A 24,822-nucleotide genomic window follows, 5' to 3' on the forward strand; every position below is an offset into this window, starting at 1 on the left:
TTTTCAGAAAGTAGCAGTTGCTTTAAAGGTGTCATCCACCATCCCTGATCATTCTTAGAACAATCTAATTGTTCTGGCAATTGATCTTCTCTCTCAGTATATTGTGCAGGTGATGATTCTAAACGAGGTGCTGGAATTAAGGCTCCTTCAACTGTTGACTCTTTGAGAGCTGCTTCTTTTGCCACTTGATCCGCTTTTCGACTTCCCTTTATCATTTCACTATTCCCTTTCGGATGGGCTTTACAATGTGTTATTGGAACTTCCTTGGGCTGAAGAACTGCCTGCAAAAGTTTCTCTATTTCTTCTCCATATTGAATTGGGGTTCCTTGCGAGCTTAAAAGTCCTCTTTCTTTCCAAGGAGCGCCATGTGCCTGCTTCAGCCTCTAAATGCCTAATCTCAGTCAGTGGTGGTGGCGTAGTTAATTCCAAGCGTGTTCCTTAGGAACGGAGGTCTTTAAAGCAAAGTCCCTGCCGCTTGGGTTCCTACCTCTAGTTCACGGGAGGGGCGGAGTGTGTGTCTGAATATCCCGGTTTGTATTTCAGAGCCTGTTTCCTCTTGCTCTCCTTGCACCAGTCATTCATTCAGGCATGACTGCTACACATATTAGTGTTGGAGATTGTGGCTTCGGACTAATGGGATGAGGCTCGTAATCACCTGCATGTGAGACGAAGAGACATTCTTTTACTTGGCACGTCTCGGCGTTAGCAAGTGATTTTTCCCGTGCGGTTGAAGCAGCGCGGCCGCGGGAGGCCCCTGCCTTCCTCCTGGTCGTGATCGCCTCGAGGGTCGAAGGAGAGAAGGGCTGGCGAAAAGCCAGCGCAGGAGATGACCGCGGGACGGGCCCCGCTGTCCCCGTGGCGACGGTGCCGTCCCCGCCCGCTGCCCGCGGGAAAGGCAGGGCGGGCAGCGCTCGGCAGCGCTCGGTGCCTGCAGTGCCGGGAGGAGGCTGCGGGCGCCGCTGTTGACCGAGGAGGAGCGAGAGGAAGGCCGGAGCGCTGCCGGCAGCCCCGCCCGCTGCGGCCCGGCTCGCTCGCTGGCTGGCTGGCTGGCTGGCTCGGCGGCCGGGCGGTCTGCGAGCGTCCCCGCGGTGCGGAGCCGTGCTGCAGCGAGGCGGAGGAGCCGGCGGCAGCGGCCGGGAGCGGCGAGCCGGGGCCGGAGTCAGAGCCGGAGCGGGAAGCGTCTGCGAGGAGCGTGCGGCGGCGGTGCGGGTCCGGCGGGGCCGCGGCGGAGATGTGCGCGGCGGGGAGGCGCTGGGGCCGGCGGGAGCGAGCCCTGCTGTGGTGCGTCCTGGTGGCGGCGTGGGAGGCGGCGTGGGGGCAGCTGCGCTACTCGGTTCCCGAGGAGATGCCGAAGGGCTCGTTCGTGGGCGACGTGGCCAAGGACCTGGGGCTGGAGCTACCGGCGCTCCGCGACCGCGGCGTCCGCATCTTGGACAGAGGTAGGACACAGTATTTCGCTCTGCACGGCAAGACGGGGCATTTGGTGACGGCGGAGAGGATAGACAGAGAGCAGCTGTGCCGGCTGGTGGAGAAATGCGTGCTGCGCTGTGAGGTGATAGTGGAGGGGGAAATGAAGTTTTTCGAAATCGAAGTGGAAATCACGGACATTAACGACAACGCGCCCAGTTTCCGAGAGTCGCAAAAAGAACTGAGAATGAGCGAGACGACAGCGCTGGGGTCGCGTTTTCCCCTGGCCGAGGCCCACGACCCGGACTCGGGACGGAATTCGCTGCAGAGCTACGAGCTGAGCGGCGACGAGCACTTCTCGCTGGCCGTGCAGGCGGGCCCCGGTGGGGATCAGCGTCCCGAGCTGGTGCTGGCGAAGGCGCTGGACCGGGAGGAGGCGGCGTTTCACGAGCTGGTGCTGAGGGCGAGCGACGGCGGAGAGCCGGCGCGGACGGGCACGGCGCGGATCCGCGTGGCGGTGCTGGACGCGAACGACAACGCGCCCGTGTTCAGCCAGGCGGAGTACACGCTGCGTGTGCCGGAGGACGTGCCCGTGGGCTCCACCCTCGTCACCGTCACGGCCACCGACGCCGACGAGGGCATCTACGGGCACGTGAAGTATTCCCTGAAGAAAGCGACTGACCTGGCATCGGAGATTTTCCAGCTGGACGCCGAGACGGGAGCCATCACACTGCTGCGGAGCCTGGACTTCGAGGAAGGTGACTCGCACGAACTGGAGGTGCAGGCAGAAGACGGCGGGGGCCTTTCCGACACGGCCAAAGTCGCGATCACGGTGACAGACGTGAACGACAACGCGCCCGAACTGACAGTGTCGTCGTCGCTGAGCGCGATCTCGGAGGACGCGCCGCCGGGGACGGTGGTGGCCCTGCTGCACGTGCAGGACCGGGACTCGGGGGCGAACGGCGAGGTGCGGTGCTCGCTGGACGGGGGCGTCCCTTTCCGGCTGCGGAGCTCGCAGGGCAGCTACTACAGCGTGGTGACGGCGAGGGAGCTGGACCGGGAGGAGGTGGCGGAGTACAACGTGACGGTGCGGGCGGCGGACGGCGGGTCGCCGGCGCTGTGGAGCAGCGCGGTGCTGGCGCTGCGGGTGCTGGACGTGAACGACAACGCGCCGGTGTTCGCAGAGGCGCGCTACAGCGCCCGGCTGCCCGAGAACAACGCGGCGGGCGCGCTGGTGCTGACGGTGCGGGCGGCGGACGCGGACTGGGGGCAGAACGCGCGCGTGCGGTACCGGCTGTTGGAGGGGCGGGTGCGGGGCGCGCCGCTCTCGTCCTACGTGTCGGTGCAGGCGGAGACGGGCGCGCTGTACGCGCTGCGCTCCTTCGACTACGAGGAGGTGCGCGAGGTGGGGCTGTGGGTGCGGGCGGAGGACGGCGGCGCGCCGGCGCTGAGCAGCAACGTGTCGGTGCGGCTCGTGATCGTGGACGAGAACGACAACGCGCCGCAGGTGCTGTACCCGCCGCCGGCGCCGGCGCCGGGCGCGGGCTGGGCGGGCGTGGAGCTGGCGCCGCGCTCGGCGGAGCCCGGGGCGCTGGTGGCCAAGGTGGTGGCGGTGGACGCGGACGCGGGGCAGAACGCGTGGCTGTCGTACGAGCTGGCCAAGGCGACGGAGCCGGGGCTGTTCCGCGTGGGGCTGCACAGCGGCGAGGTGCGGACGGCGCGCTTCCCGCTGGCCCGCGACGCGGCGCGGCAGAGCCTGGTGGTGGTGGTGAAGGACCACGGGCGGCCGGCGCTGTCGGCCACGGCCACGCTGACGGTGGTGCTGGCCGAGAGCGTGGCCGAGCTGCTGTCGGAGCTGGGCAGCGCGGCGGCGGCGGCGCCGGGCGAGCCGGCCGGCAGCCTGACGCGGTGGCTGGTGGTGGCCGTGGCGGCCGTGTCCTGCCTCTTCCTCGCCTTCCTGCTGCTGCTGCTGGCGCTGCGCCTGCGGCGCTGGCGCCGCTCGCAGCTGCTGGCGGCGGGCAGCGGCGCCTTGCGCGGCGTCCCGGCCTCGCACTTCGTGGGCATCGACGGCGTCCGCGCCTTCCTGCACTCCTACTCGCACGAGGTGTCGCTCACCGCCGACTCGCGCAAGAGCCAGCTCCGCTTGTCGGGCGGCAGCTGCTGCGACACCCTCCCGGCCCGGCCGCCGCCCGACGAGCCCGCGCCGCTGCTCGGGGAGGACCCTGCCGCTCCCCCGGTGAGTTCCTCCCACCAGCCCTTCCCCGCGGCGCGGCGCGGCGCGGCGCGACGCTTCCCTCCGCTGCTTCTCCGCCCTTTCCCCCCGACTTCTGTCTCCTGCCTCGGGGGGTGGAGGTAGCGGGAAGGCAAAGCTTCGCTCAGCGACGCGCGGGGCGCTGGCGCCTCTTGCTCCCGGGAGGTGAACGGGGGATCGCGGCTCAGCGTGACAGTTGCTGCGGGAGGCAGGAGAAGCGGGAGGCTGCTGTTGCCTGCTGGAGTTTCCTCTCAGGGGGGCTTGCTGCTTTTATCACGTCGCTGATGTGTTACATGCTGTTCACTGACCCAGCCTCTCCCGGAGGACAGCTCCTCTTTTACTCGTAGAGCCCCGAGGTTTCTTTCCAGAAGACTAGTGAGCAGGCAATGTATCTTCCTTCTCAGTACGGAGATGTAGCGAAATCTCGGCGAGGTCCGTGGCGTGGTAGTGGTGCATGTCGAGGACAAAGGGTCTGGGTTCTGGCCCTCTGATAACAAGTGCTTGCAAACTATGAGGGTCAACGAACACCAGGCAAGTTGTGACGGCTTGGAGACGAGAGTCTTGGGAGGTGTTTGTGAGGGGCTGTGGAACCAGACACAAGAGATCTGGTTTGCTCCTTTCCCTGTTCGGTGCCCATCTGTAGTATCATGCAATGTGAGTTTTGGCTTCCCAAGTAAGTTTGGCCCAAGTCAGACACGTTGTTCCAGCTGCATAGGGAGGCCTGGGAGGTTCCTCCTGTGTGCTTGCACGTTGTGGTGATGTTTCTAACTAACAGCTTAATTGTATACTTATGGCAAGTGCCCTAAAGGGAGCTTTGGGAGGAGCCAGCCCTGGTTTTGTAACCTATGAAACACCTGAGTTATGCCATAATCTAGAAGAGTATGTTGTCATCCCTTCCCTTCTGTGTGTGTTAACGTCCCGACTTGCTCGTTGTAATGCTGTGGAGGTGGGCTTTTGTCTGTGATAATGTGTGGAAGACCACATGCGTTACATTTGGCTGACTGTCCCCTATGTGCCTTTCATGTTTACAGCTGTAAAGAGAGAGAGGCTTTCATAGATGCGTTTCCTTAAATTACTACTGGAAGAAATGCTCTTGCTTGTCACATGGACATGCTGAGAAGTCAAATATTCTCCCTGGTAAGGAGAAGTTGTCTGTGCAGCTTTTCTTTGGGTGGAGTCTATCTGCAAATGATGAAGGTCAAGGACAACCATGCAACCTGTGAAGGGTTTGAGGAGACTGTCAAGGGTGCTATGTGTGAGGAGATACTAGTGGAGACATGGCATGTGTTTTGCTGATTCCCAGGTTTTATTGTTGGTGTTCTGAAAATGAGTCTGAAGGTGTCTCATTTTTGGATATTGCCTTGGTCAGAGTCCAGCTGTCCAAGATGTGGGTTCATCAGTGTGCTTTCCTGTTGCATGATGTTTCCTGGGAATGGTGGTTATGAAGCATAGATGTAAACTTTGCAATCGTGTGGTAGCGTAACGTATCTTCCAAGTTGCCTGTGTGTTGAAGAAGGATGATGTTGCCTTTGAGCTGAGACTTTGATGACTGGGTCTTTAACTGAGCTCGTGTCCACTCATGGCCTTTAGAACTTTTAATGTTTAATCAAATTATATGGGATGAGCAGAAAGATCTCTTTGCATGTGTCCATGTTGCAATGCTTGGATTCTGAGACGCCGTGTGCCCAACGTTTCTTTCAATGCTGTCTGTCTGCAGAGGTGGCTTTCCTGTTGCATGCTTGTTTTAGGGTGGTGTCGAGGATTCCCGAGAAGGCGAACACAGACACGCTGACTATAAGGGGGAAAAGCATGCATGTATTAACTACAGATGTGCATTTTGCTAAAGGTATCTTGTAAAGCAAATTAACATACTGACCCGAGGACTGTGAGGAAGATGGACCATCCGTACATTCTTGTGCCATCTTGCACCGCAAGCTCAGTCCAGCAATCGGTAGGTGTCAGCTTTACGTGGGCGTCCCCACGTAGGCAATGGTGTCCTCGCCATACACCAGCTTGATGCTCTTCGGAAAAATCCCAGTATTTATATATTTGCAGAGGAACAGGTTTTGGCACACGTGGCCAGCGGGTGCCTAAACACCCCTCGATTGTAACATAGGGAGCCTATGGCGCATGCGCTCGCTGGCCAGGCGCGCTGCACAAGCCATAGCCACCCTGTCTATTGGTTCATGGGCTTTGTACATGCGGCATATTGTCATCATCCCGCAGTCATGCGCCAATCATGCACACAGCTGTGCTGTGCAACAGCCTGCTGCCCGTCCTCCCCCAGTATTAATCAGCTCTTTTATCTCCGTGGTCAGCATTCCAAGCAACAGGCAACAAACCATCCATTTTCTGTGCTGACTGCATTTTCCTCAGCTATCTACCTCTCCCCCAGTGTTCATCCACGGACCAAAATCCCATCTTTTAACCCATCCGTATACAATGCTCTTTGGGCAGGTTGCAGTTCTGCCTGTACAGAGACAGGGCAGCTGGAAGACTTTGCTGTGGTATAGTGTGAAACGGCTAAAGAGTAGGTTTACAAGTTTGTCCTAGTTGTTAGATGAGGCCCACAGTTGTGGTTCCAAGTCTTTCCCCTTTTTTATCACCCAAAGAAAGTATTTGTGGGAATATGGCTATGGTCTATGGTGTGAGCTGCTGTGTGAGCCTCCTGTGTACTTGTTAGCAGGTGGTTACCTTTTCTGTGTACCTACTACAGCTGACACAATCTGAAATGTGAAGCTACGATTCTTCCACTCCTGTAGGGTTCCCATTAATGCCTTTTTCTTTGTCCAGGTCTGAAGCTGGGCCTCACTTTGGCTAGTAATCCTTAAAACACTGAAAGGTTAAAAGACTGACAGCTCCAGCTGTCCAAGTTGTGGGCTCATCAGTGTGCTTTTGCATGATGTTTCCTGGGAATGGCAGTTACTGCGCACAGACGTACACTTTATGTTCAGATTTGAGAGTCATGTACCTTCCCAGTTGTCCATGGTGCTGAAGTAGGATGATGGTGTCTTTGAGCTGATACTTTGACAACTGGGTCTTTATCAGAGCTGCATGTCTGCTTATGCCCCTGGAGAACATTTTACATTTCCTTCAAAGTCAGTGTTGTTGTCCTAAAAGCAGATTTGTTACCTGCTGTTGCAATAGACCAATCTGACACACCCAGGAGATCTATTGCTTTTTGTTGGGGCCTGGGATGCTCAGTGGACTTTCCACAATCCAGGCACGCCAGATTCATCAGGTGTGTCTCTTTTATTACAATAACTATTGCATATAAGTTATTAAACTACTCCTACCTAATACATATTCAGGCTATGCTAATACCATATGCAGAGCATTGCATATAACCACGACACATCAAAGGCCTTCTCCGCATACGCAGGGGTCTCAGGTGGTCTTTGGTGGTTGTTTGGGGAGGTATTCCCTCCTCACTTTCGACAGCTAAGTCGCTCTGTGCCTGGTCAATGGTTTGTTTTCCTGCCAAGAGGGACGTCTCATCAATCAGGAAAGAACAGAAAGGGTCAGAATGACCTTGGCTACTTCTGTAGGTATTACTGAAAATTGTTTGAAGTTGAAAATTATTAACTAACGTGATTTAGAACAGGATTTTCTAATCTAAACCACAATTTTCTAAATCTGACATCAGTGCGATGAGCAGAGAAATCTCTTTGCATGTGCCCATGTTGTCATCCTTGTTCTCAGTAAGGAGAATTTGCACGTGCAACTTTTCTTTCAATGGTGTCTGTCTGCAGAGGTAGGTTTCCTGTTGCGTAATATTTGAGCACACTGAAAAATTCTGTCTGTTCCACTCCAGAGCAGGTGAAAAAGTTTGCTGTGGTATAATTTGAAATGTGTAAAAGATGGAAAGATGGTGTAAAAGTTCAGTTTGTCCTAGTTGTTAGATGTACCCCACAGTTGTGGTTCCATGCATTTCCCCCTTTTTATTGTGCAAAGGAATTACTTTGAGGAACTGTGGCTATGCTCTTTGGTGTGAGCTCCTGTGTGAGCCTCCTGTGGACTTTTCCCTAACTAGATAGCCTTCTTGTGTACCCACTACAGTTGACATAAGCTGAAATGTTAAGCTATGATTCCTTCACTTGTGTAGGTTTCCCATTCTTGCCTTGCTTGTTGTCCAGGTATGAAGCTAGGCCTCCTTGTGACTGGTAACCCTCAAAACATGAAAAGATCTCTTATAATTGTTAGGCTGAGGAAGCAGTTTCCAACCATACCTTGAAGGTGTTCAGCTGCCAAGACAAAGACGTTGGCACACTTCTGTTTCCCTACAATGTCACTGAATGAAATGCTCTTTTGCCTGTGGTCGCCATGTGGCCAAAACAGTGGATATTGTCCGTGGTGCCACTAAAGGCTGTGAATGGAGAGCAAGGAGGGTGGGAGGCTGGGGTTTCCCAGCCAGGAAAACAGGTGGGTCACTGTGGCTTTGGCTGAGCAATGGTTTGATTTCATGCCTGGTGCCAAGGGCTGTGCCATCATCCAAAGAAATTACGTTGAGGAACTGTGGCTATGTTTTTGTGTGTGAGCTCCTGTGTGAGCCTCCTGTGGACTTGTTAGCAGCTAGTTACCTTTTCTGTGTACCTACTACAGTTGACGTTATCTGAAATGTTAATCTATGATTTCTTCACTTGTGTAGGCTTGCCATTCCTGCTTTGTTTCTTTGTGCAGGTCTGAAGTTGGACTACAGAGAGAAAATATGACAAAAGGCTCATGGGTTGAGATAAGGACAGGGAGAGATCACTCAGCAATTACTGTCACAGGCAAACCCATCTTGACTTGGGGAAATTAATTTTATGTATTGCCAGTTAAAGTCAGAGTAGGATAATGAGAAACAAGAACAAACTTAAAAACACCTTCCCCCCACTCCTCCCTTCTTCCCAAGCTCTACTTCACTGCCAGTTTCTCGACCTCCTCCCACTGAGAGGTGCAGGGGGACAGGGAATGGGGAATGGGGGTTGTGGTCAGTTCATCATGGTTTGCCTCTGCCACTCCTTCCTCCTCACGTTCTTCCCCTGCTCCAGCGTGGGGTCCCACCCATGGGAGACAGTCCTTTACAAACTTCTCCAACCAAGTCCTTCCCACAAGCTGCAGATCTTCATAAACTGCTCCAGCATGGGTCCTTTCCATGGGGTGCAGTCCTTCATGAATGGACTGCTCCAGAGTATGTCGCCTGCAAGGGTCACAGTTCCTTCGCTGCCAGAAGACCTGGTCCAGAGTGCAATCCTCTCCATGGGGCCCCATGTTTTTCCAAGAGCCTGCTCCAGCATGGGCTCTCCACAGGCTCACAGCCTCTTACGGGGCACATCCACCCGCTCCAGCGTGGGGTCCTCCAGGGGCTGCAGGGTGGATATCTGCTCCACCATGGACCTCCATGTGCTGCAGGGGGACAACCTGCATCACCATGGTCTTCACCACGGGCTGCAGGGGAATCTCTGGTCCAGCACCTGGAGCACCTCCTTCTTCACTGACCTTGGTGCCTGCATCATTGTTTCTCTCACATATTCTCACTCCTCCCTCCCAGCTGCTGTTGCGCAGCAGGTTTTAACTCTTCTTAAATATGTTAACACAGAGGTGTTACCACTGCTGCTGATTGGCTCAGTTTGGCCAGCGGTGGGCCCATCTTGGAGCCAGCTGGAACTGGCTCTGTCATACATGAGGGAAGCTTCTGGCATCTTCTCACAGAAGCCACCCCTGTAGCCCCCCTGCTACCAAAACCTGGCCATGCAAACCCAATACACAACACAAAGACTTTGATATACTTCTGTTTCCCTAAAATGTTGCTGAATGAAATGCGCTTTTACCTGTGACCAGCATACAGCCAAAAGTTGGATATTATCCATGGTTCAACTACAGACTGTGAATGCAGAGCAAGGAGGGTGAGAGGCTGTCTTTGAACCCGGAAAATAGGTGGGTCAGTGTGGCTTTGTCTGGGCAATGGTTTGATTTCATGCCTGGTGCCAAGGCCTGTGCCATCCATGCTGTGATCCTGGTTTCCCTGTCCTGAAAGGTCATGGTAGTCCTCCAACAATAATGAAGTGTTTGCGCATGTTGTGGTTTAACCCCAGCCAGCAACTAAGCACCACGCAGCCACTCGCTCACTTCCCCCCCACCCAGTGGGATGGGGGAGGGAATCGAGGAAAAAAAGAGAAAATCTCCTGGGTTGAGATAAGAACAGTTTAATAGAACAGAAAGGAATAAACTAATAATGATAACAGTACCAATAACAAAATGGCAATACTAATAAAAGGATTGGAATATACAAACCAAGTGATGCACAGTGCAATTGCTCACCACTCACCGTCCCATGCCCAGTTAGTTCCCAAGCAGCAATCCCCTCCCCAGCCCCACTCCCCCCAGGTTATATACTAGGCATGATGTCACATAGTAGTGAATACGCCTTTGGCCAGTTTGGGTCAGCTGTCCTGGCTGTGTGTCTCCTCCCAACTTCTTGTACCCTGCCAGCCTTCTTGCTGGCTGGGCATGAGAAGGTGTAAAATCCTTGACTTGGTCTAAACACTACTTAGCAACCACTGAAAACATCAGTGTGTTATCAATATTCTTCTCATACTGAATCCAAACCGTAACACTGTTATCAGCTACTAGAAAGAATATTAAATCTCTCCCAGCTGAAGTCAGGACAGGACAATAACTGTGCCTTTAGAATGAAGATGGTCCTCCCGGTAACAGAGGACATTTTTGGCGGGGACAGCTGTGGGAAGTGGAGCCCGAGCACCAGTGCCAGTGCAGAAGAGCTGCCCATGGACACTGAGGGGCCACATGTCTATAAGTCCGCGCTGTCTCACTGTTTTCCTTGAGCCTTTCTGAACCTCTGTCCTCTTTCCCCTGCATTTCCCTGGTTAGCGTGGATGGGAAGTGCTGATCTGTGTCTCTAGGAAGGAATGAAAGAAGGAACAGTGTAACCACCGTCCATTCAGAGCAGCAAGTTGACTCCATTTGTGCTGACTGAAATGGTAGAAACTAAAACGGGTATCCCTGAAACCTTTTGATTTCTAGTGAAATCACCTGACTCTGCATAACAGACTCTGCAGCATGGTCAGCTTTGTGTTGCAGAGCTTGTTTTCCTTTCTCAATGCTTTTTCCCATTGGGATGCACTTGGACCCGATTGATAGCATTGGACACATAGCTGATGGTTATTGCTGGTTTGATAATGGAAGTCCGAAAGGAAATGAGCGTGCAGTTCCATGAATAGAGAAATGAGAGTTTGTTCTGCGTAAAGAAAGAAAGGAGTCTCACTGTCTGCCCTCCCATCCTTTGGAGGAAGGCTGCTGCATAAACGGTAGCATTAGTGGGATGGATTCATTTTCTCCAGGCATGATTTCTCTGTGTTCTTGCTGCAGCTATTTCTCACTGTTTATTCCATCCTTGGAGGTAGCCCCTTCCTTGCCTATCGAGGTGAGGGTGAAGGGAGATGTTGATGTACAGCTGAGGGTAGAAAAGCATTTCCCTGGAGGGCTGTAATTGCTATGTCATAAATACAGGCTTTCATCCATCCATACCTTGAAGTTTCCATCCATACCTTGAAGGTTTAGAGCTGCCAAGACAAAGACTTGGATAGACTTCTGTTTCTCTACAGTGTCGCTGACTGAGGTGCTCTTTTGCCTGTGGCTGATCCATGGCCAAACCTTGGATGTTGTCCATGGTGCAAATAAGGGCTGTGACTGCAGAGCCAGCAGGCTGGCTCCCAAGCAGGAAAATTGGTGGGTCTATGTGGCTTTGGCTGAGCAATGGTTTGATTTCATGCCTGGTGCCAAGGCCTGTGCCATTCATGCGGTGATCCTGGTTCGCCTGTCCTGAAAGGCAATGACAGTCCTCCAGCAATAAAGCGTTTGTAGAATAACTCTCCCTGCAGAACCATGATGCATGGGTAGATCCTGTGTGAAACCTCCTTCATCCATCTGCATCTCCGTGTAACATCTGCGATGTAGACTTTCTTGATAGTTGTAATTACACTGTCTTTCATGCCTTTGTTTCCTGGAAGGTCATGGTTCATTTTGCCCCATTTCTGGATAGTTCTTTATCTTTGGAGACTCGGAGTGTTGTTCTGCAGCAAATCCTTACTTCCCCTGGCAAGCCCTCAGCCACTGGAAGACAGAATTTTATGTATGAGAAAAAAAAGCAGAAGCTAAAAGAGAATCTGCTATACATTCTCAGAAGACTTAGCTTGAGAAAGGGGCCTGTGATTAGGTGTTTCCACTTACGGCTTCAGACTTGTGGGAGATGAGCAGGCCACAGAGTAGAAAAAATGATGAGAGCTGATGAGTTTTTCATAAAAGGACCCCCCCCCTACTCTGTAGTCCAGAGTAAGACTTTAGGGCTGAACGTGCAGCTTGAGAACGCAATGGCTCCCAGGTGCTCTGGGGGATGAATTGCCATGCCCACAGTGAAGACTGAAACATCTTCCTGGTGAGTTTCTCTGACAGTACTTTTAATGCTTCCCTGCATTGCTTGTCTGGTTTTTTTTTTCCTTTTCTTCCCCCCTCCCTGCCCCCTGGTGTTCTATGTATGTAGGTTTAGTTATAAGTAGTGGCATATCTTCATTTAGCAATGCCTTGTGTGTTAGTGCCTCTTGCTCATGTTACAGCTGGTGTGGAAGGCAGGAGATGTAAGGGGGGGTACATTTGTGTTCTGGTTTTGTTACAGGTGAATAGATGTAAACATGACCTTTGAAGAAGTTGCATCTCTGTGGAACAGTGTGTGTGATAAAAGAGGAGAAGAGATTTCTCCTAAATGAAGAGTTTGATGACCCAGTCTCTGTTGGAGGACCGCTCATCTTTTAGTTTGGCCATGTTAACTCTCGTGTGCTTTTGAATACTTATGTTTCTTCTGAGAATGGTGGTGAGCAGACAAATGTATGTCCTTTCTTGGTATGATCGTGATCCATTAACCTCTCATGACATGTGTGTGCCAGTTATGAGGGTCAGAAGCTAACCTGCAAGTTGCGTGGGGTTGGAGAGAATTGAGAACAATGATATATCATTGTTCATATATACATGGTGTTGTGGTTTCAGCCCAGTCGCTAACAAAGGACCACACAGCCACTTGCTCACTCCTCCCCACTCCCCTCCGGTGGGATGGGGAGGAGAATCAGAAAGGAGAAAAGAAAAAAAAAAGGAACCTCGTGGGCTGACACAAGGACAATTGACTGGGACAACACAAAATGAGAAGTTACAACAACAACAACAGTACTAATAAAAGAATATACAAAACGAGTGATGCACAGTGCAACTGCTCACCACCCGGACCCCGACGCTCCCCCACTGAAAGCCAAGAGCCCCCCACCCAGCCTGCTCCCCATTTATATACTGAGCATGATGTCACATGGTATGGAATAGCTCCTAGCTAGTTCAGGTCAGCTGTCCTGGCTGTGACCCCTCCCAGGATCCTGTGAAAATTAACTCTATCCCAGCTGAACTCAGGACATATGGCTAGAACATCTTGTAATTCCTGTGTGAAACCTCCTCTATCCATGTATTTCTCCCTGTAACGTTTTGATGGAGACTTTCATCAAAGTGGTAATTACATTTTCCCATCCTTTGATCTGCCTTCAGGCTTTGTTTCCTGGAAGGTCATCGTTTAGCACTTGTGGATTGTTCTTTTGCAGTTGGAACTGTGAGTGTTGTTTTGCAGCAAACGCTGACTTCCCTGGAGAACCACGTGAAGACAAGTCTTTTTTGTGTGAGGAAAATGAAACAGAAGTTAAAACTGAGTCTCTCATAAGCTCTTACACCTAGATAAAGACTTTGATAAAGCATTTACACAGTAGAAAAAGTCACAAGGACTGGCAGATTTCCAAAAGCGCCCCCCCCTACTATGTAGTCCAAAGTAAGACTTTAGGGCTTTGCTTGTGGGTTCAGACCTCAGCCACTTCCAGGTGCTCTGGGAGATGAATTTTCAAGGCAGACTTGTGGCCAAGCCTCTGTACATTCCAGTAGTCAAATATTTACCTCGGTGGAGCAAGTTAGACTATTTCTTTTTGTTTAGTAATCAGAAATGGCTGAAAGATTTGAGCTTCTGCTTGGCAAGTAGGAACTCGTGGAGAACACTTGCACACCCCCCTACCCATCGCTTACTCCAAGTGGATAACGAGCACTAATGAAGATCAATGAGCATTATTGCATAGCAGCAGTCACCTCTGATCCCCCTCTGGCAAGCTGGCTACTCAGGAAGGTGGTACAGACTGGTGTAGAGTACTGCTGGCCAATCCCACCTGCCTGTGCCTTGTTCTTATGTCTCTGAGGACTACAAGGCTACATATCCCTCTGTGTGATTTCCTAGCCTGCACAGGCCTGGATGTGTCACAGTAGCAAATAACCTGCCCCATCTTGCTTAGTGAGAGGTATTGGTTTTGGCTGCTTTGGTTTAATTAAGTGCTGCTGAGTTTTGTTGTTCTCATTAAAGGAACATGTGGCGCCTAGTAAAGTCATGTCATGCAGTACAGGCAAGAGAGACCAAGCAGTCCTTCTAAATCACTGTAACTTGCCTAGCTTACACCTTGAGGCCTCAGCGACTTGTGGCAAAGCAACTGCAAATCACAGCACTGAAGTACCTGCCCCAATGAGGTCAGGTGGAGGTTTTGGGTTTGTACATTAATCACCAGAAATCGTTGACAAGCTTTCAGCTGATCAGGCAGTCCCTGCATGGGCTGGCCAGATGGTGGGACTTGTGCCTGGAAGCTCCCAAAATCACAGAGAGAGAAATGCAAAATCGAGCCTTATGGCAGGCCTCGGAGTTTGGCGTTTCCAGCAAGAGCACTGAAGGTTTTTCTGGACTGAAGTCGAGTCAGCGTCAGGATGTGCACAGGGCAAAGAGCCTACACAGTTCTGCGCTTTGCTCTTCTCTGCCAGGCACGTACAGTGACATTGGTCTGAGTTCAGGTCCACGACCTTTAGGCTTCACATCTCTCCATCAGTGTTAACTGTTGTTCTAAATCAGAATCAAACCTGAGCATTTCAGAGTAAAATGAAATTCACCCTTTTTGCATGGGCTTCCGAGGCACACGTGGGCAGGGAGAAGAAACATCAGGAAGGGCTGAAAACATGCATGACGAAGCTTCTTTATTGCTCTGTCACAGATATTTCCTTCTTAGTTTTCATACCAACGCACGCCAGAAGACGTAAAGGTACATGGCAGGGTGTATCACTACTTTAAAAGTCTACTGCGGCCTCAAACTCCTTCTTGAGTAGGAGACGACGGTTGTATTATAATGGCTAGGGTTCCTGCTAAGCATTCCGTCAGTGCCTCTGAGTGTCCTTTTGTATTAAAAGAGAGACCGCCAAGCTTGATGCGTACAGCTCGAAAGCCGGGGCCGCCGGGAGCGAGCGCGGCCGTCAGCCGGCTGCGGTGGCGTCGCGGCGCCTCCGGGTGCCGCTGTTGGCCGAGGCGGAGCGGCGCTGGAGCCGCAGCCGCAGCCGGAGCCGCAGCCGCAGCCGCCGCAGCGTCCTGCCCCCGCAGGCTGCTCGCTCGCACGGCGCCGGCCAGAGCGGCAGCGGCACGGGCAGCAGAGGCGAGAGGCGGCGCGGCGCGGGGAGCAGCGGCGTCCGAGCCGGGGCCGAGATCGCTGCCCTCCGGCGGGCCCTGCGCTCGCTGCGGAGAGTGGCTGGAAGGGAGGCAGGGCAGCGGCAGGAGGGAGGAGCGCGGCGAGCGCTGCCCACAATGGCGGGCAGGCAGAGGCAGAGGCAGAGGCAGAGCCGGCGGCGAGCAGCCGGGCGAGTGCTGCTGCCCGCTTTGCTGCTGGGCTTGTGCTGCCGGGCGGCGCCGGAGCGGGTCCGCTACGCCATCCCCGAGGAGCTGGGCAGAGGCTCGCTGGTGGGGCCGCTGGCGCGGGACCTGGGGCTGAGCCCGGCCGACCTGCCGGCACGCCAGCTGCGGCTCAGCGCCGAGAAGCAGTACTTCGGCGTGAGCGGGGAGACCGGGAACCTCTACGTGAGCGAGAGGCTGGACCGGGAGGAGATGTGCGGCGAGGCGGCGTCCTGCTCCGTCAGCTTCGAGGCGCTGGTGCAGAACCCGCTCAACGTTTTCCACGTCGAGGTGGCCATCCAGGACATCAACGACAACGCCCCAGCCTTCAGCAAGGCTGCTCTGGACATAGAGATCGGTGAATGGACACTTCCCGGGGCGCGTTTTCCGCTGGAGATGGCCCGAGACACGGACGTGGGCAGTAACGCGCTCCTGACTTACCAGCTCACCGGCAACCCGTCCTTCACCCTGGCCGTGAAGGAGAGCCCGGATGGAAGCAAGCAGCCGGAATTAGTGCTGGAGAGAGCGCTGGACCGGGAGAAGCGGAGTTCCTTTCAGCTGGTGCTGACGGCGGTGGATGGCGGAGACCCCGTGAGGTCCGGGACTGTCCAGGTTCGCATCAACGTGACGGACCTCAACGACAACGCGCCCCTGTTCAGTAAAAGCGCCTACAAGTCGCGAGTGCGGGAGAACCTTCCACCGGGGTCGCTGGTACTGCGGGTGCGGGCCACGGATGCAGACGCGGGGTCCAACGGGCGGGTCTCCTACTCCTTCGGCAACGTGCCGGACGGCGTCCGCGCATTGTTCAGTGTTGACAGCGACAGCGGCGAGGTCAGGACGGCGGGGCCCCTCGATTTCGAGGAGAAGAGCAAATACAGCTTCGGCCTGGAGGCGAGGGACGGGGGCGGGCTCACGGCTCACTGCGAAGTGCAGATAGACATCACGGACGAGAACGACAACGCGCCCGAAATCACGCTGTTGTCGGTGTCGAGCCCGGTGCCCGAGGACGCGCCGGCCGGCACGGTGGTGGCCCTGGTGAAAGTGCGGGACCGGGACTCCGGGGAGAACGGGCAGGTGTCGTGCGAGCTGTCGGGCGAGGCGCCGCTGTCGATCGTGGCGTCGTCGGGCGGCTCGTACAAGGTGGTGACGGCGAGCGCGCTGGACCGGGAGCAGGCGCCCGAGCACCGGGTGGCGGTGGTGGCCAGGGACCGGGGCAGCCCGGCGCTCTCCAGCCGCGCGGCGCTGGTGCTGGAGGTGTCGGACGTGAACGACAACGCGCCGGTGTTCGAGGAGGCCGCCTACAGCGCCTACGTGGCGGAGAACAACGTGGTGGGCGCGCCGGTGCTGCGCGTGCGCGCGCGGGACGCGGACGCGGGCGCCAACGGGCGCGTCAGCTACTGGCTGGCGGGCGGCAGCGCGGGCGCGGCGCCGTACGTGTCGGTGGAGGCGCGGAGCGGCGCGGTGTACGCGCAGCGCTCCTTCGACTACGAGCAGTGCCGCGAGTTCGCGGTGGTGGTGCGGGCGCAGGACGGCGGGGCGCCGGCGCGGAGCTCGACGGCGACGGTGCGCGTCTTCGTGCTGGACCGCAACGACAACGCGCCGCGGGTGCTGTGGCCGGCGGCGGGCGCGGGGGCGGGCGCGGGGGCGGGGGCGGGCGCGGGGGCGGCCCCGGCCGCGGCCCCGTTCGAGGTGGTGCCGCGGTCGGCCGAGGCCGGGTACCTGGTGGCCAAGGTGGTGGCGGTGGACGCGGACGCGGGGCGCAACGCGTGGCTGTCGTACGAGCTGGTGCAGGCGCCGGAGCCGGCGCTGTTCCGCGTGGGGCTGCACAGCGGCGAGGTGCGGACGGCGCGGGCCGTGTCGGAGAGGGACGCGGCGAAGCAGCGGCTGGTGGCCGTGGTGAAGGACCACGGGCAGCCGGCGCTGTCGGCCACGGCCACGCTGCACGTGGTGCTGGCCGAGAGCTTGCAGGAGGCGCTGCCGGAGCTGAGCGAGCGGGCGGCGGGCGCCGACTCGCCGGCGGAGCTGCAGTTCTACCTGGTGCTGGCGCTGGCGCTCCTCTCCGCCCTCTTCCTGCTGAGCGTGGCGCTGGCCGTGCTGGCGCGGGTGCGCCGGGCCGGGCCGCCCGCCGTCCTGCGCTGCCTGGGCGCGCAGCGCTTCTCCGTGGCCGGCGCCGCCTTCCCGGCCGACTTCTGCGAGGGCACCTTGCCCTACTCCTACAACCTGTGCGTGGCGCCGGGCCGCGCCGTCGCCGAGGGCGCTTGGCTGCCGCCGCCGCCGCCCAGCCTGGCCGCGGAGGAGCTTCTCGGCGCGGAGCCCTGCGGGAAGCGGAGCCCGACCAGCAGCGCCGGCGCGGGAGAGCCGCCCGCGGACGCCGAGGCCCCGCAGGTCTGTAAGCCCGCGCAGTCCTTGCCTCTGCGCCTTTCCTAAGCTCACGCCGAGGGGAGTGGGCTCGTGCTCGTCCTTTGGCCGCTTGGGCGCCTGCTGACGCTCTCCCTTTCCACGAACGAAGGAAAGGTCCAACGCTAAGGCTGTGCTATGTGCTAGCTGTTTTCTTTTTCTGATAGAGCCCCGAACAGAGGGGGCATGTGCATCGCTGCCTGCTGCTGAGTTACTCTCGAGTGGAGCAGCAAGTCCTAAGTGTAAGCACGGTCCGTACCGTGTATGGCTGTAAAAACAAAACAAAACAAAACAAAACAAAACAAAACAAAACAAAACAAAACAAACAAAACCTGAAAAAAAAAAGTGGGGTGAAATCGAGGCTGATTGCGAGCGGCCTCCGATGTGCAGCCGAAAAGCAACGAAGTGGAGAGTAGAGGGCCGTCCCTGAGGAGGACTCCTTGTGAGGGGGGATCTTCATTGCTGCCTTGTGCTATGGCTGGGGGTTAGGGAAACTAATGTGGCTGGTGGCGTTCCAGTGTGACACACTTTTGATCTGCGGAAAGGGTGAGGGAAAAGTCGTGCAAGCACGACTGCTGCTAATTGCTGTGCAAGTGGTGGTGGCAGATTGTGCTTTTGAACTGACGGCCAAGACTGGTAATGTTCTGCACGGAATATTAAGAGAACTTTATATCTACATTGTATCACCGTAACAAAAACATTTTGCCCCGCGGTAGAAATAACACAACCACGGGAGGCGTGTCATTTCTTTCTGGTCGTCACCGCCCCTTCCTAGCCGATTCCTTCACGTTATCGAATTAATTGTTTAGGTGTAAATGCCTATGAAGCATGCAGACCCGTAATTTATGTGGCCTAATGGGAAATCACCCATTCAAGTCCGTTAACTTTCCCTTTTCGGTATTAGCTGCCTCTGTAGGTCTTCCAACAGTTTAGTGATGTAGCCAGTAGCTCAGTGACTTCACTGAAGCATTCCAATGCTCTCATCCCGTTCTAAAACACCGTCGGGACTTGACGACTAGCGGGAAAATAGGCGCAGAAGAAAAATTGGGAGCAACGCAGAGGTGTCGTATGGCTGCAATCACCCTCCACCCTCCGAATGAGCCGTGTGAACGGGAGTATTTAAAGGAAAGTTCCTGAAGCGTGGGTTCATGAGCCCGATATGCTTATTTCTCCGGGGGGTACGGGTGTGTGTCCGAATATCACGTTTTGTATTTCAGAGCCTGTTTTCTCTTGCTTTCCTTGTAGCAGTCATTCAAGCACGACGTTACAAAAAGTCGTGTTAGAGATTGTGGTATGTTCTTAGATTCGCAGTTGATTGACCCCACCTTCTTGGGCCTTTGAATGTCTAATCTCAGCCGATTGTCGTGGTGTAGTTAATTTCAAGCGTGTTCCTTATTGTTGTTCCACAAACGGGGTTCGTTTACCCGGCCTGCAAGGAATACCACACAGAGTCGAGGTATTTTTAAATTAATTTCATGGATGCGCAAGAACGGGTGCCTGTCTCAAGACAGCACACCTTTGTCTCAGAAATCCCCACGTTTATCTAATTAAGTGATACATATTCACTATTATTATTATATTATTATATATTAAAATATTATATTTTAATTAATATATTATAAATATAAATTATATATTATAAATAAATACATATTATTATATTATTATTATATATTAAAGGACGATTGGTCCTTTCTTCTTCGCCTGTCATGTAAATTAGTGCGCAGACTCGGTCTTCCTCCTTCATGATCTTCTTTTGAGTAGGTGGTCTCATTGGAGTAGGTGGTCAATGAGTCGTGGTCGCAATCTCCCCCTGTAGGAATTGCCTCTTACGTACTTGTTACTCTGTCTTGGCAGTTACAGGTGGTTCTTCGAGGTTTATTGACCAGACCACAATCCATTACCTTATCTGACATAAACATGAAGCCCCATTGTCAGAAGAAAGACCTTCTGGAATATCAAACCTAGGGAAAATTTCTTTTGACAAGGCCTTAATGATTTCTCTAGCCTTCTTGGGACGACATGGAAAGGCCTCTGGCCAACCAAAAAAGTTATCTACTATCAGCAAGAAATATCTGTATGAATTACACCGTGGTAGTTCCATAAAATCTATTTGCCAGTATTCCCCAGTAGTTATTCCTTGTTTCACAACTTCTCCTGTAACCCTCTTGGTAATTTTTTGGATGATTAGCACAACAAATAGCACGTCTCTTAACTATTATGTCTGTCAGATTTTGCATTTTTGATCCTATAAGCTATCTTTTTGGCAGTCAATACCAATGCATTTGTTCTTGAATGTGTTTCTCGATGCAATCTTTTAAGTAGACTTTCCATCATCTTTTCAGAAAGTAGCAGTTGCTTTAAAGGTGTCACCCACCATCCCTGATCATTCTTAGAACAATCTAAATGTTCTGGCAATTGATCTTCTCTCTCAGTATATTGTGCAGGTGATGATTCTAAACGAGGTACTGGAATTAAGGCTCCTTCAACTGTTGACTCTTTGAGAGCTGCTGCTTTTTCCACTTGATCCGCTTTTCGACTTCCCTTTACAATTTCACTATTCCCACTCTGAAGGGCTTCATAATGTGTTATTGGAACTTCCTTGGCTTGAAGAACTGCCTGTAAAAGTTTCGCTATTTCTTCTCCATATTGAATTGGGGTTCCTTCCGAGCCTAAAAGTGCTCTTTCTTCCCAAGTGGCTCCATGTGCCTGCTTCAGCCTTTAAATGCCTAATCTCAGTCGGTGGTGGTGGCGTAGTTAATTCCAAGCGTGTTCCTTAGGAACGGAGGTCTTTAAAGCAAAGTCCCTGCCGCTTGGGTTCCTAACTCTGGTTCACGGAGGGGGCGGGGTGTGTGTCTGGATATCCCGGTTTGTATTTCAGAGCCTGTTTCCTCTTGCTCTCCTTGCACCAGTCGTTCAGGCATGACTGCTACACATATTAGTGTTGGAGATTGTGGCTTCGGACTAATGGGATGAGGCTCGTAATCACCTGCATGTGAGACGAAGAGACATTCTTTTACTTGGCACGTCTCGGCGTTAGCAAGTGATTTTTCCCGTGCGGTTGAAGCAGCGCGGCCGCGGGAGGCCCCTGCCTTCCTCCTGGTCGTGATCGCCTCGAGGGTCGAAGGAGAGAAGGGCTGGCGAAAAGCCAGCGCAGGAGATGACCGCGGGACGGGCCCCGCTGTCCCCGTGGCGACGGTGCCGTCCCCGCCCGCTGCCCGCGGGAAAGGCAGGGCGGGCAGCGTTCGGCAGCGCTCGGTGCCTGCAGTGCCGGGAGGAGGCTGCGGGCGCCGCTGTTGACCGAGGAGGAGCGAGAGGAAGGCCGGAGCGCTGCCGGCAGCCCCGCCCGCTGCGGCCCGGCTCGCTCGCTGGCTGGCTGGCTGGCTGGCTCGGCGGCCGGGCGGTCTGCGAGCGTCCCCGCGGTGCGGAGCCGTGCTGCAGCGAGGCGGAGGGGCCGGCGGCAGCGGCCGGGAGCGGCGAGCCGGGGCCGAGCCTTAGAGGGAAGCGGAGCCCGAGCCGGAGCGCCTGCGAGGAGCGTGCGGCGGCGGTGCGGGTCCGGCGGGGCCGCGGCGGAGATGTGCGCGGCGGGGAGGCGCTGGGGCCGGCGGGAGCGAGCCCTGCTGTGGTGCGTCCTGGTGGCGGCGTGGGAGGCGGCGTGGGGGCAGCTGCGCTACTCGGTTCCCGAGGAGATGCCGAAGGGCTCGTTCGTGGGCGACGTGGCCAAGGACCTGGGGCTGGAGCTGCCGGCGCTCCGCGACGGCGGCGTCCGCGTTGTCTCCGAGGGGACGACGCAGTATTTCGCTCTTCACGGGAAGACGGGACATTTGGTGACGGCGGAGAGGATAGACAGAGAGCAGCTGTGCCCGCTGGTGGAGAAATGCGTGCTGCGCTGTGAGGTGATAGTGGAGGGGGAAATGCAGGTTTACGGCATCGAAGTGGAAATCACGGACATCAACGACAACGCGCCCAGCTTCCAGGAACTCGAGCTGGAGGAGAGAATCAGCGAGACGACAGCCCCTGGGTCGCGGTTTCCCCTGGCCAGGGCCCACGACCCGGACTCGGGACGGAATTCGCTGCAGAGCTACGAGCTGAGCGGCGACGAGCACTTCTCGCTGGCCGTGCAGGCGGGCCCCGGCGGGGATCAGCGTCCCGAGCTGGTGCTGGCGAAGGCGCTGGACCGGGAGGAGGCGGTGTTTCACGAGCTGGTGCTGAGGGCGAGCGACGGCGGAGAGCCGGCGCGGACGGGCACGGCGCGGATCCGCGTGGCGGTGCTGGACGCGAACGACAACGCGCCCGTGTTCAGCCAGGCGGAGTACACGCTGCGTGTGCCGGAGGACGTGCCCGTCGGCTCCACCCTCGTCACCGTCACGGCCACCGACGCCGACGAGGGGCTTAACGGGCGAGTGAAATACTCGTTGAGGAAAACGAAGGATCTGGCATGGGAGGTTTTCCAGCTGGACGCCGAGACGGGAGCGATCACGCTGGTGCGGAACCTGGACTTCGAGGAAGGCGACTCGCACGAATTGGAGGTGCAGGCGCGGGACGGCGGGGGCCTTTCCGACACGGCCAAAGTCGCGATCACGGTGACAGACGTGAACGACAACGCGCCCGAGATTTCGGTGCGGTCGTCGCTGAGCGCGATCTCGGAGGACGCGCCGCCGGGGACGGTGGTGGCCCTGCTGCACGTGCAGGACCGGGACTCGGGGGCGAACGGCGAGGTGCGGTGCTCGCTGGACGGGGGCGTCCCGTTCCGGCTGCGGAGCTCGCAGGGCAGCTACTACCGCGTGGTGACGGCGAGGGAGCTGGACCGGGAGGAGGTGGCGGAGTACAACGTGACGGTGCGGGCGGCGGACGGCGGGTCGCCGGCGCTGTGGAGCAGCGCGGTGCTGGCGCTGCGGGTGCTGGACGTGAACGACAACGCGCCGGTGTTCGCGGAGGCGCGCTACAGCGCCCGGCTGCCCGAGAACAACGCGGCGGGCGCGCTGGTGCTGACGGTGCGGGCGGCGGACGCGGACTGGGGGCAGAACGCGCGCGTGCGGTACCGGCTGTCGGAGGGGCGGGTGCGGGGCGCGCCGCTCTCGTCCTACGTGTCGGTGCAGGCGGAGACGGGCGCGCTGTACGCGCTGCGCTCCTTCGACTACGAGGAGGTGCGCGAGGTGGGGCTGTGGGTGCGGGCGGAGGACGGCGGCGCGCCGGCGCTGAGCAGCAACGTGTCGGTGCGGCTCGTGATCGTGGACGAGAACGACAACGCGCCGCAGGTGCTGTACCCGCCGCCGGCGCCGGCGCCGGGCGCGGGCTGGGCGGGCGTGGAGCTGGCGCCGCGCTCGGCGGAGCCCGGGGCGCTGGTGGCCAAGGTGGTGGCGGTGGACGCGGACGCGGGGCAGAACGCGTGGCTGTCGTACGAGCTGGCCAAGGCGACGGAGCCGGGGCTGTTCCGCGTGGGGCTGCACAGCGGCGAGGTGCGGACGGCGCGCTTCCCGCTGGCCCGCGACGCGGCGCGGCAGAGCCTGGTGGTGGTGGTGAAGGACCACGGGCGGCCGGCGCTGTCGGCCACGGCCACGCTGACGGTGGTGCTGGCCGAGAGCGTGGCCGAGCTGCTGTCGGAGCTGGGCAGCGCGGCGGCGGCGGCGCCGGGCGAGCCGGCCGGCAGCCTGACGCGGTGGCTGGTGGTGGCCGTGGCGGCCGTGTCCTGCCTCTTCCTCGCCTTCCTGCTGCTGCTGCTGGCGCTGCGCCTGCGGCGCTGGCGCCGCTCGCAGCTGCTGGCGGCGGGCAGCGGCGCCTTGCGCGGCGTCCCGGCCTCGCACTTCGTGGGCATCGACGGCGTCCGCGCCTTCCTGCACTCCTACTCGCACGAGGTGTCGCTCACCGCCGACTCGCGCAAGAGCCAGCTCCGCTTGTCGGGCGGCAGCTGCTGCGACACCCTCCCGGCCCGGCCGCCGCCCGACGAGCCCGCGCCGCTGCTCGGGGAGGACCCTGCCGGCGCCCGCCGCGCGGACCCCGCCGCTCCCCCGGTGAGTTCCTCCCACCAGCCCTTCCCCGCGGCGCGGCGCGGCGCGGCGCGACGCTTCCCTCCGCTGCTTCTCCGCCCTTTCCCCCCGACTTCTGTCTCCTGCCTCGGGGGGTGGAGGTAGCGGGAAGGCAAAGCCTCGCTCAGCGACGCGCGGGACGCTGGCGCCTCTTGCTCCCGGGAGGTGAACGGGGGATCGCGGCTCAGCGTGACAGTTGCTGCGGGAGGCAGGAGAAGCGGGAGGCTGCTGTTGCTTGCTGGAGTTTCCTCTCAGGGGGGCTTGCTGCTTTTATCACGTCGCTGATGTGTTACATGCTGTTCACTGACCCAGCCTCTGCCGGAGGACAGCTCCTCTTTTACTCTTAAAGCCCCGAGGTTTCTTTCCAGAAGACTAGTGAGCAGGCAACGTATCTTCCTTCTCAGTACGGAGATGTAGCGAAATCTCGGCGAGGTCCGTGGCGTGGTAGTGATCCATGTCGAGGACAAAGGGTCTGGGTTCTGGCCCTCTGATAACAAGTGCTTGCAAACTATGAGGGTCAACGAACACCAAGCAAGTTGTGACGGCTTGGAGACGAGAGTCTTGGGAGGTGTTTGTGAGGGGCTGTGGAACCAGACACAAGAGATCTGGTTTGCTCCTTTCCCTGTTCGGTGCCCATCTGTAGTATCATGCAATGTGAGTTTTGGCTTCCCAAGTAAGTTTGGCCCAAGTCAGACACGTTGTTCCAGCTGCATAGGGAGGCCTGGGAGGTTCCTCCTGTGTGCTTGCACGTTGTGGTGATGTTTCTAACTAACAGCTTAATTGTATACTTATGGCAAGTGCCCTAAAGGGAGCTTTGGGAGGAGCCAGCCCTGGTTTTGTAACCTATGAAACACCTGAGTTATGCCATAATCTAGAAGAGTATGTTGTCATCCCTTCCCTTCTGTGTGTGTTTAACGTCCCGACTTGCTCATTGTAATGATGTGGAGGTGGGCTTTTGTCTGTGATAATGC

At 56.4% G+C, this 24,822-nt stretch overlaps 2 protein-coding genes across 3 annotated transcripts; both read left to right on the forward strand.

Annotated features, from left to right (window-relative positions):
* The first annotated feature begins 407 nt into the window (after positions 1 to 407).
* LOC115334406 (protocadherin gamma-A12-like) lies at positions 408 to 23,961 on the forward strand. Of its 2 annotated transcripts, none has more exons than XM_029998533.1 (2): positions 408 to 3,628; positions 23,798 to 23,961. In XM_029998533.1, the coding sequence occupies exons 1-2, from the start codon at positions 827 to 829 to the stop codon at positions 23,954 to 23,956; spliced, it is 2,961 nt and encodes a 986-aa protein (XP_029854393.1). In that variant the 5' UTR covers positions 408 to 826; the 3' UTR covers positions 23,957 to 23,961. The 2 variants fall into 2 exon arrangements, with proteins under 2 accessions (XP_029854393.1, XP_029854394.1); XM_029998534.1 differs by having other exon boundaries at positions 408 to 3,625; positions 23,795 to 23,961.
* On the forward strand, positions 14,816 to 17,897 carry LOC115334432 (protocadherin gamma-B5-like). Its single transcript, XM_041119319.1, has 2 exons — positions 14,816 to 14,871; positions 14,957 to 17,897. Exons 1-2 carry the CDS (start codon positions 14,816 to 14,818, stop codon positions 17,853 to 17,855), a joined length of 2,955 nt encoding a protein of 984 aa, XP_040975253.1. The 3' UTR covers positions 17,856 to 17,897.
* Positions 23,962 to 24,822: the final 861 nt, after the last annotated feature.

Source organism: Aquila chrysaetos, chromosome 22 (assembly GCF_900496995.4).
Source record: "Aquila chrysaetos chrysaetos chromosome 22, bAquChr1.4, whole genome shotgun sequence".
Lineage (NCBI taxonomy): Eukaryota > Metazoa > Chordata > Aves > Accipitriformes > Accipitridae > Aquila > Aquila chrysaetos.

Bases quoted from the DNA above. Each gene is read 5' to 3' on its own strand.
- LOC115334406 (XM_029998533.1), top strand. From the start codon at position 827: ATGACCGCGGGACGGGCCCCGCTGTCCCCGTGGCGACGGTGCCGTCCC. The intron at 3,629-23,797 runs CCTGCCGCTCCC...CTCGGGGAGGAC, and splicing joins CGCCGCTGCTCGGGGAGGAC to CCTGCCGGCGCCCGCCGCGC.
- LOC115334432 (XM_041119319.1), top strand. From the start codon at position 14,816: ATGGCAGGGTGTATCACTACTTTAAAAGTCTACTGCGGCCTCAAACTC. The intron at 14,872-14,956 runs GTAGGAGACGAC...TTGTATTAAAAG, and splicing joins GGCCTCAAACTCCTTCTTGA to AGAGACCGCCAAGCTTGATG.